At 47.1% G+C, this 20,111-nt stretch overlaps 1 protein-coding gene across 3 annotated transcripts in view; it reads right to left on the reverse strand.

Annotated features, from left to right (window-relative positions):
- The window catches only part of WASF2 (WASP family member 2), a 33,340-nt gene that overhangs the window by 6,214 nt on the left and 7,015 nt on the right, over nucleotides 1-20,111 (reverse strand). For 2 of the 3 annotated variants that reach the window (XM_087761150.1, XM_087761149.1), the window contains exons 2-7: nucleotides 10,024-10,177; nucleotides 6,053-6,187; nucleotides 5,380-5,533; nucleotides 4,138-4,255; nucleotides 2,827-2,957; nucleotides 1,153-1,308 (exon numbers count right to left, since the gene is read on the reverse strand). In XM_087761150.1, the coding sequence (XP_087617276.1) occupies nucleotides 1,153-1,308; nucleotides 2,827-2,957; nucleotides 4,138-4,255; nucleotides 5,380-5,533; nucleotides 6,053-6,187; nucleotides 10,024-10,153 (824 nt within the window). In that variant the 5' untranslated portion in view covers nucleotides 10,154-10,177. Of the gene's footprint in view, nucleotides 1-1,152; nucleotides 1,309-2,826; nucleotides 2,958-4,137; nucleotides 4,256-5,379; nucleotides 5,534-6,052; nucleotides 6,188-10,023; nucleotides 10,178-13,987; nucleotides 14,127-20,111 lie in introns of those variants that run through there. The other variant, XM_087761151.1, reaches the window with a different exon arrangement.

Below are 20,111 nucleotides of genomic sequence, written 5' to 3' on the forward strand. Positions count from 1 at the left end.
GAAACACCGATTCTTGAGTGACTGAATCTCCCATTTATGGAAGCTGTGTTACACTGCTGCCCTTAAGATACTGTAATATCCTATGTACGTGTAAAGGAAGCCCTAAATTAACATCTCCTTCCACGGTAAAACAGAAGAATAAGGTACATTTGCCACAAAAAGGTCACAGTTTTTAACAGTGCACAGTGCTGATCCAAGACAGACTACTGGAGATCAAACCTAGCTCCCAGAGTTCTTTAAAAACAACCACCAAAACAAAACCAGAGAGAGGAGATCTCTGTGGCTAGGCAGAGATCTAAGCAACTGCATAAGGCAGCGTAAGCTTCATCTGAAAGCTCGTTTCTGCTCTGCCCTAGAGGAACATGCTGCAGAGTGGAGTGCTTGGTCTCTTTGACACATCAGAAGAGTCTTTTCTGCAGCATTGCTGCCTTTGGATAAGATGGAGACAAGCTAACACAATCCTGTCTATCAGACGTACTTCCTCCTGTTACTCTTGACTCTGTTTTACTGCCTTTAAGAAAAAGCTACTCTCGTTTCATCCTTTGTGTCTTGAGCCGCTGCTGGACCATAATTCTCATCTCTAGAGGTGACTGGAAGTCACCATTTCATCCGATACAAAGCAGCTGCCCTGAACTTGCACTGAAGTCTCTGGAAAGAAGTCAGCTGGTGTGCTCAAGTCCTTTAAATTTAACTACATCTACATCTTCAGCACCCATGTCGCACATTTGTCAAAGATCATAGGGCAAATGATAACAAAAACAGAGGCGAAAGAAGCCGTTCTTTGCACAGCTCTATCAGGAATGTAAGTCTACGTGCTCTGGAACAACTGCATTGGAAAACTCACGCAATGGAGACAGACCATTAAATTGGGACCCCACTCTTCTAGAAAGTGAAGTAAGTCTGCTCTAGTTCTCGCCCAGGCCCATTCTCCCCTTCTGTATGGGAATGACGACAGCAGTTGGGATTTATGGAGAGCCGTGCTGCCTGTGCCTCTGTCCCTGCCTGCAGTTGCACTTCCCCTCCAGACAGGAGCATTCTGGTTCCCATACAACACCCGTTAGGAAGTTATGCTGAACTATCTCAGCCTGTCTCATGTCATCCTTTTACACCACCTACTACTCCTTGGTGACAGAAGGGATCCCGTAGGCTTACCTAAATTCCACCGGGGGTGGAGGCAGGCTGTCATCTGGGAATGAAGGAGGTGGCGGCACAATAGAGTCAGTCTGCGGCGGTGGTGGGTAGCAGTTCACGTCCATGCTTTCATTTGAACCGATGCTGCCGTTCTGATACACCATGTTAGAGGGGTACCTGAGTGAAAGCAAGACAAGCAATTTATTTAAAGAGTTCAAGACAATGTCTAAAGCTCACTTTCCCCCTCACTCACAAGAGCTTTGCCTCGTGGAAGGGTTACAACAAACAACTGTGCAGCAGTTCAACCACCAAACAGCAGTGATATTAACCATGTGGACAGATCAACCTGCAAGACTTAGAAATGAGGTTTTCTAGCAGGAATGGCTTTTCCCAGCACAGTGGGACCTTATCAACCACCACAACAGGACTCACAAAACCTTAAAGCAACATTTAAAAAAAAAAAAAAGTCTCTATTTCTCAAAGCATCCTATATGAAGAACCACGTACAGATGTATTAGTTTGCTCTGCATAATTCTTTGGCTAGAATTTGCCCAGATGCTCTCACGTTTGTTTATTGCTACCACACGCCAGAACAGCATGAGTATTTATTTTAGTGAACAAGAAAACACCGAAATAAAAAAATATTTTTCTTAACATTTGATTATAGAAATAACACTTATAAGACTGTTTTGACCAACTTGGACTTGAAGGACTCCCAGCTACACTGGGTATCATCAGTGGCAAAAAAGAAGAGATACTCAAAGATGCCAAAAAATAAGCCTGAGAACAGAATATCAAACCAAGAAACAGCGATGCCATTAAAAGCAAGTATCCAAAGCTGAAATAGTACTGAAGGAAGAGACCACTCTCACACTCAGCTTTCAATGAGCTCATTTCACTGTAGGGTGGTGAAGCCCCTCGTTCTTGGGGCTCTGTACCTCAAGTGAATGCAAACGCATGAATATGCTTACATGAGAAAAAGAGAGAAGCAAGAAAATGGTGCTGTTGTGCTGCTCGATTCCTCTGCTAGAAACCAAACCTGCTCTCCTATTAAACTAAAAGCAAGTTTTATTTTTAGCTGGAGAGTGTGATTTAAAGAGAGATTTTTCGTATATGAAAGGAAGCTGCAAGGAGCGAGCAAGCGAGAAGTGCATTGTGGGGAATTCAGTCTGCTTCCAGCCTTGCTGGTGTCAAAAGTTAAATGAATTCCCAAGCCAGAAGCGCTAAAGAGAGATCTGTAGCTTGAAATACTTGGATGGGGACAGCCCCCGCTTCAACTTTAGGGTGTGAAGAGCCATTTGTGAAATGTAACAAAGCAATCACACAATACCACTGAGATGCCACCCCGCTCCTCAGCGTAAGGCCCAGAGGCTGGGTGTGATGGGAAGGGCATCATGACGGGGTAGGGAGCCAAAGCTCTCAACACTTTTGTGCCCACAAGACAGGCAGCCAAGAGCAGACTTGCTACCGAAGCTGTTCCTGCCACCTTGTTCAAACCATGTAGCTCCCTGATTTATTTAGCAAATTTTAAGTCAGCAGACGGATTTACTTTGGAGAATCTGATTAGTGGCAGTATCGATCCGCACCGTGCAGTGGATCTGGAGAAGCTGCAGAGCAGGGTGAACTGCATTACAATCAACAACGCCCGCCCGCTCCCCCTCGCTGGGAGCTGAACAGAGCCCCAGACTTGCTTACCCGGTAGGACCGTGTTTGTCCTTCGACTCAACAAACTCTTGTCCCATTTTCAGCTTCTCCCACTCTTCTTTCCGGGTTTTGATTTTCCGCGGATTCACATTTCCTCGGTTTGGATTCTCCTTTTTCTCTTTCTAAGGGAGGAGGAATCAAACAGAAGCCTTATTTTGCTTTAAACTCACTGGGAATAGGGAAGGATAGGACAGATCTACAGCAGTTTAAAGATACAGTCTCAAAGAGAGCTAGGATTTTTAATTTACTTTCCCGATTGCTGCAAACTCCAAAGATCTCCCATAGAAGTTGGAGTACAGACAGCATAAAAAAAAAAAGACAGCCAGCATCAGGTTCCCCAGGGCAGCCCAGACATGATGCCATCGTTACTCCCTGGCACAACCACCCTAAGGGCAGAGGGAAAGCTCAGTTTCCCACATTAATTCAGTTTTTGGCCCCTGTGTCAAGACTGCCAAGTCTCACCATCACCTTGCTGGTGTTACATGCTTTGGGGTGCAACATGGACACTTGCCCACAAAGAACTGGGCTTTAGCTAGCCTCGCTCTCTGTATTCTAGCATGCCCTAAATCTCTCCTTTGTTATTTTGACTGAAAAATCATGATCTGTTTTGATATTTAATACTCCAGTTGCTCAACAGCTAAATAAAATATGCTCAAACTGAATCTTTTATGGTGTAAGTTTCAGTGTTGGTAAACATGGGGCCAGGCAGCCAAACCCATTTGGACCCATGTTTACCCACACTCCCTCCAGGCAGCCAAACCAGGAACTCTGCCGGGCAGTTTCAGCCTAAATGGTTTTGTTAAGCCTCCCACTTGCCCCTGATTTAACATTAGGGCCTGGTTTTGCACTCCTGAAGGGACATTTTCTCCTTCCTTTATTCTTCCACAGTAGAATGTATTACACCACTCAACACACTGTGGTGCTGGGGCAGTGGGATTTGCACTGCTTCAACACTGAACAGACCCCTATGCAACATCAGAAGCGCAGAAAAGACTCCAACACAATTTTCTCCCCTGCTGACTGCACCAGCGCCATGTTTGAGGACTACAAATTAAGCCATTATAACCATACAAAGACAGTGGCATTTGGAAAAACAGATTAAGGGTATTTTTGTTTTCTTTTTTTAATTAACAAGGATGAGAGTAAACCAGATAAAAACGTCACAGAATTGATCCCTAAAGAGTTTAAGAGAGCAAACCTGAATTTTGGATAGCAACTTTCGAGTCCAAGATTCATTAACACTTCCCACCTCCTATTCTTCCCTGACATGCCTCTGTTGGCAGAGATCTCCAATTTCCTCACCCTATGTTTCCGCTTCTCTTTCATAATATCCTTGGTGTCCTGAAGCATTTTCTCTTTCCAAAGGTCAAAGAAATATGATGGATCTGTGTAGAATTTAAGCGCCTCCTTGCCATCATCCCTAGAACGGGGGGGGGGGGGGGGGGGGGGGAAACACACAAACAAGGACCAAGTCACACATTGTTTGAAGCCCAAAGAAAACACAAGGCACAACCCCAGATGACAGTTTAAACGTCTGCAGTGAGAAGGTCAAACACGCTGCTCTCGCCTCTGTCCTCCATTTCAGAGCAGGCAGCAGACCCACAGCCTCACTTGTCCTGGCTCTCCCACTTGCCATAGCTTTTGCCCTCACACAAACTCTCCATTACTCAGCACCCGAAGAGCTCAACTGCTCTAAACAATCACCAAGAGCAGCAGGTCTCTCACTTCAACTCCCACTTGTTTGTGTTGTATTTTTGGTGTGAAAAAAACCTTCTCCAGCCCAGGAACCCTAAATCAGACCAGCAGCATCCCTGAAACTCATGAGCGAGCACACACACGCACGCACACACACACTCTCTCTCCTCCTACTTTGCAGTGCAGCCGCGTCTGGCAGAAGACAGCTGCCTCCAGCTATCTGTAATTACTTTTTACCTGTTCAAAAGATATTTATGGATGTGGGCTAAGTCTCTGTATTCTGACCCCCTTTACTTCTACTACCTACAAGATGAAATCAGAGCGGGACTGCTCAGAAGAACTGGTTACACAGCCAGCACAGGTCACATCAGATGTCTCAGACCAGGCACAAAAGGCCACAAAAAGCATCTCCAGATTCTACAGGAGTCTGCTGCACCCACCTGGGTGAGAGCCATTTGCAGATGTATGCTCTGCAGTTTGCACTACAGCTTTCTGGAAAGGAGCCACAGGGCTACAGAGAAGCACAAGAAAAATGCATCATCTGCACAACACCTAGCATGTTTATGCAGTGCCAGCCAAGCCTTGCCCCAAGGCAGTCACAAAAGTGACAGCAGGTAACCAAATATATAATTTTCTAGCTACACTCATTTGTACAGCCCCAAAAGCGAAGTTTCACGTAATCCAGAGGATGGAGGTCTCCTAGTGGATCTCAGTTTCGCAACTCGATTTCCCATTGGAAATGGCTACTTCAATACAGCACGGAATGGGAAATGACCTCCTTGGCAGGCTGGGGGGAAGAGGTACTCCTCTGCAAGGGAACAAGGGGCCAAGAAGGTGTTGCAGCCATACCTGTAAGGTGAGAGAATGTTGAGAGGTGGAGGAGTGTTGCAGGTCCTATAGGTTTCAAGGACAGGCACGGGGAGAGAATCTCTGTCAAAGAGCTTCTGGTCCTGAGTAGTGGAGCTTTTGAAGGCCTTCCTGGTGTTAATGCCTTGCAGGGAGACTGTAAGAAAGAGGAGAGAGCAAGTGAAGAACAGCTTGACCCAAGCCAATGACACTGAAGATCAAGTAGCAAACATCTGATTTCAGTTGGAGTTCTTGGCACGCTTAGCACTTCTTAAGGTCAGGTTCCTTTTCCCACAGATCTCTTGGGAAACCCAGCAAATCTCAGATCATGCCGTGCCAATACCCGCTGCTGTATAGACATGGCTCTCTTGAGAGTTGCCAATGTGGTTTCAAATCCCTGCGACCAAGACTCAAGAAGTGCACCGCTATCAAACTGCTGAAAAGTGAGTTTCCACATGGAGACTTGCTAACAAGCAAATCTGGACTTGGCCAGAAAGGCTATCCACATGAGCAGCACAGTGCTTTTTCAGGAGTGGAGGAAACGGTCCCTCTTAGTCCAAGAGAAGACGTTCCAACGCCCATCACAGCATCGTTTTATGGCCGCGAATTGACCACGCTGACTCAATAAGAATCTTTACCACGCTTGGTCTGCAAGGACTGTGCTCCACTCCATTACCTTCTTCCTCTTTGGGATCCAGCTGAGTGACTTTGACTTGCAAGCGGTCAACTCTCTCGACTAGAACGCTCACCCGAGAGGCAAAGGTGTTGGCTTGAGTAAACAACTCTCCAAATATGTCTTCTGCAAATTTACCTGGAATATTAAAGCGTCCACATTACCCTCGTGAGCCACATCAGACCACATTCAGTCTCCCAGCTTGTTTTCTTGAAGAAAGAAGAAAGAAAGAAGGAAAAAACCATGCGTCTTTTCAAGTTTGTCAGGGTTGAGTTTTAACATCCAGCAAGAAAATGCTCTATTCCACCAAAACCTGACATTTCCAAGGGATCTTCAAGCAATAAAGAAACAATCGAGTCATACTTTCAAGTCATTATTAAAGTAACAAAATAAGGAGGGCTGACAACACTGTGCTGGTCTGAATCTGGATGGGTCTGTAGTCCTTTAAGATTCTCTGCTGTTCTGTTTATTAGACAAGCAAATACAGTTAGATTTTTATTGCTCTGGAGAATCTCAAAGGCTCCCAGTCTCCAGCAGGCCTGCCTCCAGGGTAACTGGCACATATTTACAAGCTCAAAGTACTCTGGAACTAGAGAGCAGACCCAGTCCTTGATCCTAAAGCCTGAGCTACAACCACAGACGAAAGCACTGACCCTTTTGTTCCTTCAGGTGGCAGTGTCTGAAAAATTGATGCATTCACGTTTATTCTAAATCAAAACCAGAGGGGAACTTCTCACACATGGATATTCTCTCTGTAACAGCTTGGATTGCCCAGTGGGCTGCTATGAAAAACATCATCCATCGTTTAGACTGCAAGAGTGCCTAGCCTAGGGGCTTGGATCAGGAGCTTGCTGCACCACTTACCAGCCTAACAAAAAGATGTCCCCTGTCCTTAAGAGTTTAAAAATCTACGCATACAAGAGATGACCACAGGTAGACAGGGGTGGGAGAACTGGAAGAAAACCAAGAACTTACAGTAACCAAGAACTTACAGTAAGTACTATCTTTTTGTTCTGCTCTCAGGCATAACTCAAGACAGGGAGCCCTCATCATGCCGAGGACCACACTGATCAGAACAGACTTGGCACTGACAGCAGACGCAGGCCCGTGGAGTTCCCACTGATGGGAAACATTTCCAGCCACGGATGTTGAGTACAAGGCTGCTCCCAATAAGCAGTCTGGTTTTGAAGTGCATCATCATATGGTCAACAGTTTGTTCTGGAATCTGTTACTCCTGAAGATCCTCTCTGACATTCAGGAAAGGATAACCAGTTGGAAGCCTAACTTCAACAGCAATTTTGGAAAATCTGGCTGTCTGCAATGAGTCACACCAGAAAGGCAAGCGCCCCTTCTGCAAGGCAACGCGAGGGCATCCCCCAAAGCCCAGCTGCACAAATACTTTCAGCTATCTAAACTGACATATCAGCTACTTGTTCATACTCCCATGCAGTTCTCCTTACACTGCCAAGCACGAGGAACCAGCCAGGTTAAAAATCAACCTCCTCCACCCCTTCTGGTGGCAATGCCAGCTTGAAGTGTTTATAGAAAGCAAATGCTGGATGTTAACTTCAACTGACCTCCTCCTTCCGTGTCTCCACATACGCTCCATTAACAAGCCCAACCAGCTTTCCTCAAACTCATGAGAGGGATTTTACTTCTGGAGACCTAAGGGCCAGGTAGCTCTTGCTATAGCAACAGTTCAAAAAAGAAAAGTTGGAATTTGGTTTCTACTTTAATAAGAACCGAAAATAATTTCTGAATTTCACAAGGAACTGTGACAAGCACTAGGGAAAAAATAAAGTCTTTGGTTTGCAATGCTGAGTAGTACGTTTCAAGCATAAAATAATATATTAAACAGCATTGTATGTATCAGTCTTGACCCTGGAGGGAGATGAAGGGATGGTCCGTATTCCCTTGCCTGTGTAAGTGCACCTGTACGGAGTTACCATCCAGCATCTCACATACTGTTCTGTGTTTCATGTACACTTTTAGATGAGATAAGGCAGAGATTAATTTTTTGGTTTAGTTACTTTGACTGCAAAAGTGCAGCTTACAATCAGAATTATCTTTGTCATGCATTGGCAGGAAGACAGACGGCATGATTTAATAGGTCTTTCCATCTTTAGCTTGTGGATTCTATAAAATCACACAGAAACGCACAGTCGACTTATACAAAGTGCTACCAGCTGTGATAGTAACGAAGGGTAAACTCACTGGAATATGAAAGTTTGACAAGATTTATGTTTGCATCTTTGTAAAGAGACTGCGGTGCACTAGGCATGGCTGATTATTCACTTGACAGGGCTGTCACAGCCTACTGAACCTGCTTTACGTTCCTGTAATATTCAACATACAAGGAAGGAGCGGATTTATTTTTCAGAACTAAGAAGAAAAAAGGAGCGGGGGCAGGACTTTGGCCATCTGGGTGCAAGCGTTCTGTAGCAGTTAGTCTAAATAGCGCTCCACGTAAAATACTGCTGGCCCTAGGGAAGCGGGTAAGAGACGGTGCTCAGCATTTCCTCCACACCCGCCTCGCTCCCCTTACGCAGGCAAGCGCGCAAGTGTCAGCAAGAGCCACCTCTCCCGAGTTTTCCCTCCAGCGCTCTCCTCGAGGTATCTGCGATTGGTGCAGCAGCACGCACTTCCCTCCCCACATTGCCGAGCGAGGCTCCCGGGGTGCCTTCCCAATAAAGAAACCGGGCTGCGATTTGGCTTCCAGCACTTCACCCTCTCTGACGAGGCAGAGAAGCTTTGAATACCTGAGTTGCGCAAAGAAGGTCTAAACCTGAAGGATCTCACCATGGCTCTGTCACGCTAACCCGCTGCATGCCTTTGGACTGGGATTAGCTTTCTCTGCAGCTGAGATTTGCACAGCTTTACTGCCTTCTTCCTCATCATTTCACATGCACGAGATGGATTTTACTCACACTCCACAACCATCTTGGCTACAAGACCTAACAAATGAACAACGAGGGCCAGTTGAACGTGAGCAGAGAGACTGGTCTTGCCTGCGCAGTGACATTTCTACAACCCAACAGAATGCGATACCGACTGGCAGCAAACACAGGCCCAGATTTTAGCAACAGCCATGGTTTTCACTGCTGGAAAGAGACTACACCCAAACTTCCCCTACCACGTTCACGCTACGGCGGAAGACAAAGGGCTTGCTTTGCAGAGCAGGCAGAAGTGCTTGCAGACACCATGGAGAAGCTAAACAATATATTAATTTGATTATCCAAGTCTTGCTTCAAGGGCAGAGGTGGCTAATCAGAATCCAGAGCATTTCAACAGACTAAGGAGTCATCCCAGAGAGACCACAATTAACTCTTCGCATCTCCTATGGCACGTAGGCCCCCATTTTCCCTCCAGCCCTTACAAGGCTATTGGACAGCCCACTGGAGAGCTGCGCTAGGCATTGCTACAGCTCGTGCTGCCATGTGAGCGAGCAGCCCCAAACCCCCAATACTCCAGAGGCCACACTTGGCTCAGACTGGGGACTTGGGGTCTTGCAATGCAACAAACAGCAGGGGCAAACAGGCGGCTTCTGCGTGTGCGCTTTAATTATCTTTCATTAAAAATAAGACTACTGACACACTGTAGATTCAACACAGTCAAGCTCCATTTAGTAGCGCGTGCAATTACAGGCACATTCTCTGACACAAGATCCTGGCTGCTCGGAGAGCCTCCCATTTTACAAGCCTGAGTTGTGCTCCATCCTTCCATCTGCAGTTTCGCTGCAGCCTCTCACACACGCACGCACACACACATACACACCCCCCTCCCATTTTCTCTTAGATGGGAAGGCAGTGGGACCAGGGATATGAAATTAGCATCAGATTTCTTTAGGAAAACATTTTAGCATTACCCAGGGAAGGCAGATGGGGGAGAAATAGGAACACGAGAGTAGAAAGGGAGCTAAATAAAGAGCACTAGCGACTCCTGAGGGCAACGTGCAGGCTCGCCATGGTACTCACTCAGGCTGCCCAGCTGTCGAATGACATTTGCCAGGGTGATGTTGGTCATGCATTCCAGCTCGCTTCGAACACTAGGCAACGTCTGACGGCACAGGTGCCTTGGCTCAATGTTCCTCGTTACTAACGGCATGGTGGACCTGCTTCAGGCACTGTTCTGAAAGATGAAAAACAACCCAAAAAAGAAACAGGAAAGGATTACTCAACCGCAAATTCCAGGCACACCAGAACCATGGTGTTCGTTTTTCCTGCTCTCAAATGGCGTTATTTATAAGCCTTCTTTCCCCCCTCCCCACCCTTACAAAACTGGTTCATCAGAAATAAAGATCCTGCTGTTCTATGACTTGCAGTGACAGCAAAGCCCCACCAGCTCAGGTACAGAGGCAGAGATGGAAAACTACACATCTTCGCCCACACGCAAGGTGCTGCTGGCATTACCGCAGCCGTTGTTCCCTTCCTACCCATCCGCCACCTCTGAGCGGTCTCCTTCCTCCCGCGCTCACACACAGCATCTTTGGCGAGTCCTACAAGCTCTTCTTCAGAAATATTTTAAACTTGCAATCAATAGGTTTGCTTAAACTGAGAGGATGAAGATGGGAGATGTTAAAAAAAAAACAAACAACCAAACAACAAAACCACACAGCTTCTTCCAGCACCCCAAAGCACACGCAGTGCCTCTCTCCCGGAGCAGCACAGACAGGGCTCTCCTGGAACAACAGGAAGGGCTTGCAGCTGACCAGGAAACTTTCTGGTGACTGTTCCTTATCCTGCAGGCTGCACCCCTCTTCCCTTGGGAAATCCCCCGGGGCCGAGGTTTACACTGGACCATTGTTTTCCTGCCACAGCAGTTTAAGGATGAGGGAGCTCTAATCAGGATGCAGGACTAGAGCGTGCTCAGAAAGAAGTCAAGATTGCTTGTACAACAGTTGGGACGAGCTTCCAGTTTTTTCTTTTAAAAAAAAAATAAAAAAAAAGAAGAAAACATAAGTGTCCGGAAGTTATGCTTTAGACAGAAAATGCTTTTATGTGCGGGTCAGTGTCTTGAACTAACGAAAATCTCCTTTGCTAACAGGCTGAAACGTTGAAGCAGCAAACAGCTCCCTCTCGGATCATCTGCCTCCGAGACAGAGAAGGAAACTTGGGTAAACAGCGCTCAGAACAAGAGGCACAATACCTGCCTGAAATCTTCAAGACTAAGTGAAAGCAAATACATCCCAACTTCTTGATTAATTTAGAAGGGGAAAGAATCACTTTTCTAGGTCAGCTGAGGAACAACCCAAGAGAAGCAGCCAGCTCCCATGTGATAGGCATGCTGATCTGCTCGGGCTGGGTGTAAAAATAAAACAGGAAGCTAACAGCTTGGGGAACATGGCTTCCTGTCACCAACAGCAAACACCCAAGAACCATAAAAAATCAGCTGTTTGCTCTTGACTTTGAGCCACCCTTTGATAGTCTCTGTGGCAGCTGGCAGCTTATCTTTGAGGTCCAGGAGTCCTTCCTGGATGCTTTTCTATCAGGGTGTTAAGAGGAAGAAGTGGGCATTATCCCTCCTAATTACCTCACAAGCCAGATTTTGAATTGCTAAATTTGACCCATTAAGGCAGAGGAGTTCAAGAGCCACAGCATACCGGGCGCACGGATATCTCCCAGACAAGCAGATGCAGGTTGCCATTTTGCAACGCCTCTACGGGAGGGATTTTGTGTGCTTGTCCCTGCGCAAGGAAAGGGTCCCCAAAACCGCACACCTTACAGAGGAGGGGAGCGAGATCTGCATCCACATAAATAAAAGCAGAGACTCTCCGAGGACTGAAGTCCGTGCTGCTCTTCACCGTGTCCAAGCACTGCAGCAGCCATCAGTAACCGCTGGGATATTTACAGAACAGGGTGAACTAAGGAAGGACTCTGACCTTCGCTTCTAAATACCCCGTGTTTTATCGATTACAGCCCAAGCCCTACAATCTTTTGTCAGCTTTAGCGCTTTAAGCCAGACAAACTTTCCCAGCTCCCCCCAGACTGCAGTCTGCACCAACAAGCAGCTCTCATAAACAAGGCAGCATTTGCAGGCTGCCTGCATCGAGCTTCTCCCCCGTGCTTCCCCAGGGCTCGGCCAGGGAGCACACGCGGTGGGATCTGCAGAGCCAGAGCGGGCAGCCCATCCACCAAACCCAGCTGGAAACCTTCCAAGGTGCAGGACAGACAGAAGGAAAACAGCAAGAGGAAAAACAAGCCTGTAAGGGGGAAGAGATGGGAGCACGCCTGTATAAAAAAAGACCAAAAACCCCCAAAGATGACAGGTATGCCGGCTCAGACAGACAAAGGTAGCAGTAATCGCTGCAGCTATGGGGAGAACAGGGCAGAAAATGGACTAGTGCCCCAAATACCCACAAACAAACAAGGGCTCAGAATATGTTGTCTGCATACAGCCCCCCCAAAAGTGTTTGCCTTCAAAGCATGTTTTGAGACTAAAAGCAAGGAGTAGTGGTGAAAGTTGCTTTTTTTTTTTTTTTAAATAACAATGGTACAGCACAGGTACATTATGAATTTGCACTGGTGCAAGACAGCAGAGATAAGGGCTAAGAAAAACACTCCCTTTATAGCCTGGCTCATCCTGCCAGCCACCCCCACCCTCCCAGCACAGCCTGCCACACTCCACTGCAGAATCAAGAGTTTCGCCCTTGCGATCGCTACGACAGCCCTCCTCGCGAGTACGGCAGCATTGCTTCTTCCCAAGGCGACGGGGACGGCTCTGCTGCCCCGCTGCTGCTCCTAACACCAGTCGGGATCCAGTAAGCAGCAGTCAAACTAAAGGAAGAGATTAACCCCCTGGACCAGCGGAGACGAGCAAGGCAGGGAGAACAGGACGGGCTGTGGACAACCACCCTTCTGCTCTTGCCACAGCCAGAGGCCTCTGGGATAAGAGGCATTCTAAAGCAAAATTTCCTCTCCTCTGAGCGGAAGGACAAGGAGCTTCAAGGTTTCAGATGTTTTCACAGGGTGGAGGCAGGCAGATAGGAAATCTAGGACCTGCAACCAGAGCTTGGTGCCAACTTTAGCAAAAAGAGCAGTTGATGTCCCCACAAGAAGGCATTTCACTGTTAGACCTCATTTTTCCTGTGAGTCTTTGGAGGGTAGGTATAGAGATAACAGCTAATGGGCTCCTGTAAAACCTTCATGCCTCGTGAGTAGGTGGGACAAAGATTAATAGTCTGGATTGGAAAATAAGTGGTGTATTTCGAAAGCAGCAGTCAGGAGGAGCAGAAAAATCAAGTGTGGAGAAGGGACAAGGCATGAGAGCAGAGGGAGAAGGAGGAAGCAAAACACCGGAGACAGCACAAGGCATACAGCTGGGGGCAGGGAAGAGACACAGTAAATGAAACAAGGAAGGGGCAGATCTAAAAAAGCTTTCTGGGAGGCTCTTGCTTTTATTCTTTAAGAGAGTCATTAAGAAGCCAATTGACAGCACGCTACCAGCAAGGGCCATGCAGAACCGCTTTACTTTCAGTGGTCAGGGCATGACAGCACAGCAGTTTTCCACCCCGGCTAGCCAGACTGGTCATCAGGCATTAGTCACTGTCACGTAACTACCGCAGACCATATATTATAACTAAATCCTACCATTCAGAAGCAAGTTAAATTAATTGCGAGGCCAAAAATCCTTATCTTTCAGGCACAGATAAGCATTTCCACTTGCTTATTAATGTTGAAGATTAGATTTGTTTCAGTACTAGAGTTTGGGGTGCAGAAGCTGTTTTCAAGAAGCTACAAGAATGGCACACCACGGGCACAGAGGACCTGCCCCGATCCCACTGTAACAGGAGAGGAGATCCAGTACGTTAAAAGTAAAAGGCAACCGCCTCTAAGAAACAGCAAACTGTCTGCAACAGATTTCTAATGAATATGGAGAAAAAAAAGAAAGGCATCAAATTGAAACACGGTGCTAGCTATGTGAGGAGGGAAGTTAAGCGACCTTTGCTGGTTGCAGAGCACCACTGGTTGGGAGAGCTGTAGGGAAATGGGCCGATGCTTAAGTCGTTTCTGTGCCAAATCCACGCACGCTGCTGCATCAATCGATGTTCAAAATACTCATCCTCACAGCCGCCATGCTTCACACCTTCTTAAAAACAAGAAGTAAGGGCTTTTGTTACAGTAACAAATGATTTTTCTCTCCCACTTGAATCAGAACCTTCCTACCTGCCCACAGCAAGCATTTCCTCTGAAGTCTCCAAGTCACGGCTTGAATCAAAGAAGGCTCCAAGCCTTGTTATGACGGCAGTGACTAAAAGCCAAACCATCCGAAAAGCCCAGCTTTGCCCCGTAGCTCTTTTCCCCTCGCCTCCCTGCAGCTGTACACTGCCCCACCTCCAGCCGGGCATTGCCAGAATTCCTCATAATTTCCCCTCTCCTGAAACGCTTACGCACGCGTTGCCGAGTCCTGGCCCGCTCCGCAGCCCCGCGCCGGCCCAGGAAAAGTTTGCTGAGCACGACAAAAGCCCTGGAAGCTGAGCTCACCACTCCTACATTCCTACCGATCTTCCAGCCACAACTGGCACCTTGTTTCCAGGATTCACTGGGTTTTTGCTCCGCATCACCCCTCCTATCAACTCCAGTGCTTTCTCACTGCACGCACGGTGGGCTCGGACGCCTTGTGTTCCTCCAAGAAAGCAGGATCCATGCGCAGTGCTTCTTCACAGGGCTGCGGATCCGACACCCTGCTCCCTCCACAATAAGCTCTCACCTTGAATGCCTTGCTCACCGTTTTTTAAGTGGATTCTGACTTTGGCAATTATTTCTGTAAATACTCTCAGGGCACTGGGGAACAAGCGTGGTGCAACACAGGCCTGTAAAGGCAGGGGAAAAAAAAAAAAGCGAGTGGCAATTTTTTTGCCTTTCTGAATCCAGCACTTTGAGGTAAATTCAAGATGAGCATGCTGCTCTAAGATTTCTTATCAGCAAGTCATCGACCGCTCTCCCCATGAGTTCTGCTGTAGCGGATCGCTCAGGAATCCCAGTTCTGGATTAGAATCAAGTACAATTGGTTTGTTTCAAACAAGAACTGCCAGTCTATAAGCCCCTCACACAAAACTGCGTCTTATTGACTATTTTTAATAAATAGGGCTGGCACAGTAAAATTGGACAATTGTTACGAACAATAAAGGAGACAGACTTTGATTACAAGTATTGAGAAGCAATACAGGGACATTTTAGGGTTGAGTATTTGCTTTCCAATGTGAGTTCTGTCAACTGAAAGCAGCAACTCGAAGCAAATACTCCTTAACAAGCAGTTTGGAGCAGAGCAGAAAACAGCACTGCACAGCAAGAGAGGAACCAGCCCTTTTTTTTTTTTTTTTGTACAGCAGGCAGATAGCACAGTCAACACCACGGTGCAGAGAAGGCAGGCAGGACTACAAGGTGAGACGTGTGTATGCAATGCACACAAAGAGCTGTAAATAACAGCCGAGTTGGAGGGAGAGATCTGGCAAGGTTCTTCTCGCTGGTATTTGACCAGCTAGCATAGCATTACTGGGAGTCACCTGGGTAATTCCCCACTCAATGTGACACACCACCTCTTAGATCAGGGACCATCTGCAAATAAATCTGGACCCCAGCAGCGATATCATCTGTCATAGTGTCTGGTGTAGCACAAAGCACCTAAGGAGGACAGAGCTCATTTTGGGGGAAGAGGAGTGAAATTAGACTTGATTTTCAAGTACGTCGGGGTGACCAATCACCCTGCCCTCAGCAGGGCTTATAAAATCCTCTGCCTGGACACAAACAAGCAGCATAGTCAAGGAGACCAAGCCTTCAGCTAAGCGCCTTGGAGAGCAGCCTTTAGGAGTACCCATCAGGGGATTAGACACACCAGCAGGTTTGGGAATGAGGGAGGAAGGAGATAATCAGATCTGAAATTCCCATCAGTATGAAATGAGACTTAACTCAGTAGCTTGCCAACGCAGACTGACTGTTCTTTCTAATGTCTGTGACAACTCTGCTTCAAATTTCAAGCTTCTCTCAGCAGTAACTACTCCCCCATGTAGCTGTAATGGCCAGAAAGAGATTGGCTTTTATGTAACCCCAAAAGACTAGCAGAAAGGGAAGCAGCAGCCACACACACACACACAGGGAGAACTGGGGAAAAAAAAAAAAAATTCAGCAGAAGGCTCTGCTGAGTGCTCAGGGCTATATCCAAGCTCACAATGCAGCCACAGAGAAGTGGGATGCAGCAATCAGAAATGCTACAGTTCCACACTCGGAGAGAGACCTAGCAATCAGTGCTGCATCCGAGCAATAGGGAGTGAAATTATAGAGCAAACTGCCATGTGATGCCACAAACTACTCCATCCCGCCAGCTGTAACAAGTATTCATTCCCAAAAACGCGTCACAGGCTCATCTGTCATTAACAGCCCAGCCTGCCAGCAGCTGAGCAGGAGTCAGCAGCGAAGGGCAGCTGCGGGGCTCTTCCTTTCACAGTGCTCTCTTCTCCCCAAAAGCCACGGGGGAGATGCACGGGTAAAACCCCCCGGGAACGGGGGAAAACGTTGCCCACCATCTTGTACCAGCCGCTAAGACAGAAAGCGGAGGCTGCGTTTTCACCACCATCACACAAAAGCTTTCCTGAAGCAGGATCTACTGAAGGCACGGGGCCTTCAGGAGAACACAGCCAGCCGATCGCAAAAAACCATACACAACCCCTCTGTATATTAATAATCCACTTCAATCACCAACTCGAGAACTTCGCAGATACGATCTGCCAGCATTACGAAAGAGGCGTTTCAGCAATAGCGTGGGGCAAGAGCAGCGCTGCACATTTCCACAGCGATGTTCCGACACTAGGAAACGTCAGCCCTGATCACACAGAAGAACGAAGCATTGTACAGCACACTGTGGAGTCCTTGAGACAACAAACATCCAGCCCACCCAGTTCCAGAGTAAAAATACTCTTCTTTTCCCTCCTCTGTTCCCCCCCCCCTCCAGTCTCCTGGCTCTGAAAAATGCAAAAGAGGCTCAGAAAGCCATTTTCTGTGTTTTTTGTCTGGCTCGTGCATTATCGTCATCATTTACTGCCCTCAAGGGGATTGCACAGGTGTGACTGAAAATTTGGCTCTTCCTTTTAAACTTTTGTTATCAGCTTTACTGAAGATGATCTTGCTGGAATAAATGCCAGCCTGCTCTCCTGGAGAGGGACTCGCTGGAAGCTGCTGGCAGAAATCAAGCTGGGGGTGGAAGGATGGGGGTGTCACTAACGGGGAACATACAGATCCTCCTAGCTTCTGTCGGAGTGCGAACACAGCCAGCAGTTTGACCTAGACTTTTTTTTTTTATTCCTAAAAAACACACCATTGCCCTAATTAATGTTTCCATTTGTCTAGCTGAAAAACAAGTTAAACAAAGAGGGTCACCTGGTGTTCCTATCAATGCCTAACTAGGATACAGGCAGAACAAATGCATTTAAATAAAACTCTAGAAGAGATGTGACAAGAGAAAGGCAGTTTAGCTCAATTAAAGAGAGCTGTCACAGGGATTTGATTCTCAGAATACAGAACTATTGATTAAACAGGAATTAAAGCTCTGAATCAGAAAGGTTTCAAGGTCTTTGCCGTGAGGATATACATCAGGAGAGAGGCAGGGCTCCTTCAGTGCCAGAAGAGCTTTGGCTTTGTCGCTTCCTAGGAAACAGGAGCAGCAAAGAGAGCAGAATGCTTTCTGTTAAACCTGGGAATAATTTTGGCAAGGATACAAGGTCAGTGACAACACAGAGTAGCATCACGAGCTTCAATCAACAGGTAGCTTTGGTGCACTCAGGTACAGAAACCCCACTACAGGTTCTCAGATATTTTAGGAGGAGGTGGGGAGAGGCCTGGTCGGTGGGCAGGTTTCAGTCCATCGGCAGGAGGTCTCCAACGGCACCCGGTCTGAGCCCGAACCGCTCTCCAAAGCCAACGAGGCTGCTCGAGGAATCAGTCTCACCTTGTCCCAGGAGAGGAGTCCTGAGCAGCACCCACCACCAGGGTTAGCAGTCACAGCAACCCAAGAGAGATGGCTACTAAAACAGGATTGCCGCTCTGCCCCAAAAGCCAGTCCCTAAAGGTCAAGGTTGAACAGCTTTCATTGGCAAAGTCATCCGTTTGTTTCTGTCCCAATCCAGGCAAAACGAGCTCTGGATAAAATCACAAGATTTCATTTTCCAAGCCTCCAAGTCTGTAACAGCACTGAATTCACTTCAAAAGGTCTTGACTAAAGAGATGCAATTTAGTCGGCAACACAAGCAGCATCATTCCCAACAGCTTCACTTGGAGGTGCTGCGGGTACCCAAGGCGCACGCCACCGCTGCGGGGATGCCCACACAGAACCACGGGCCAACGTCTGCAAATGGTGCACGGCTGCGAAAGCAAACACCGCTGAATCGCTCATTCCCAGGCTGAATTACTGCTAATGAGGATAGCGTGTTTTCTTCCTCTCCTTCACACCAGCCTCCTCCAGCAAGAGGAAAGGCTTGTGCCTGTTAGCACTAACAAAGCGCTCGGTGCAAAGCACAACTCTCACAATACATCAGCACATTTTCATTCTAGGGCAGCGCTCGGTAATTAATACGGAAAGAGAGGGTGTGGTTTTTTTCTAAATGACTTATTCCTGAAGTCTGAACATATTTTAACCTTCCTTTTCAGCAGATAAACTCTGTCTCATTTGCAGCTAAGCTCAGCCTCCCCTCCTTTAACACACACTAAACTATTTTGATTAATGAAAGAGTAGGAACAAACCAGTTCCAAGTGTTTTCTATACAGCTCAACTGCTCTTTCAGTTTCAACTCACGCCTAGATAATTATATCACAGCTCTGAGTGCCCCCACCCTTCTGCTGCACTTGGGGAATACTGGAAAGATAAGTCTTTTCTTAATTATTAAATGTAAATAGCTCATTAAATATAATCCAATTACTTTAATTGTAAGAAAAAGGAAGTAATTACAATATGTACATGTATTCTTGCCCGAACAGTTTTAATATCTTAAATGAATCTTTGCAGCATTAATATTTTAAGTTAACCTTTGACACGAGGGGGGGGGGGTGAAGACACTGACTCCCTGATATTTTCCAGAAGTGTTATATCTGCTGGGATTTCTGTCACAAAAAACCCCAAGAGAACAGCCTTGAGCATCTAAATTAAAGTGGTTTATGAACAATGTCTTAATAAAGTCAAAATAATGCATGGGTTTTCTATGGGGGGGGGGAGGACAAAAAGAGACGCACATGATGCCACATTAAAGACCCTGAATATGCTTTTCGGATCTCAGGAGTCAAGTGAGATGGGCACCACTATGAACTCAGGAGAACAGGCAGGCCCCCACCAGCACCAGAAGTCACCACGTGTCCGGGGTTTTCCAGGCAGTTCTCCTCCCCCAGGCCTACAGCTTGTCCTGTCCAAGGGCAGGAAGAGGAACCAGGGCTGGGGGAGAAGGGGCCTGCCCCTTCTCTGGGATCACCCCATTCTTCTGTAGAGGTGCCCAGCGAGGCAACCCCACAGAAACACCAAATCTGGTTTTTGTGCATGCACGAGCCATCTGTGCAACGTGCGGGCATGGCGCATGATCCCGGGCTGCCATTTGGGATTTGCAGGCAGAGCTGCAGGAAGCTGCGAGTAGCCGTCTTCTGGTTTTGCTCAACAGCATGACAATCCTTGGACTCACTTTCTCCATCCACGCAGCCAGCGGGGCCAAACAACCTTCCAGGCAGACTTCAGCAAGGCCCCACTGTTTCAATCAGCCCCCCTGGTCTGACGGAGCAGGGTCAGATTTCAGCTTGGACGTGGTGACAGATGCCTGTGTAATCTCCTTGGGACGGTCAGAAAAATATTCTTTTTAAGCTCTAGTTGTTTCCATTTTGTACATTCTGAGCCCAGCGGTGATCTCACCTTACGTAATCTACAGTGCAAACTCCAGACTCTGGACCATCCAAAACTATTTCAGAGCGTTTGAAACCATCACTTTATTGAACCGATCTTTTCGGGAGAGCAGAGATTAGACCATATTAGGGATGCTAAAGATGCAAGTCTTTCTATCAAAGCTCACCACAAGGTCTATAATAAGCTGCTTTATGGA

The sequence above is a fragment of the Nipponia nippon genome, unplaced genomic scaffold (genome assembly GCF_047370975.1).
Source record: "Nipponia nippon isolate SJK-2023a ecotype South Korea unplaced genomic scaffold, ASM4737097v1 scaffold_23, whole genome shotgun sequence".
NCBI lineage: Eukaryota > Metazoa > Chordata > Aves > Pelecaniformes > Threskiornithidae > Nipponia > Nipponia nippon.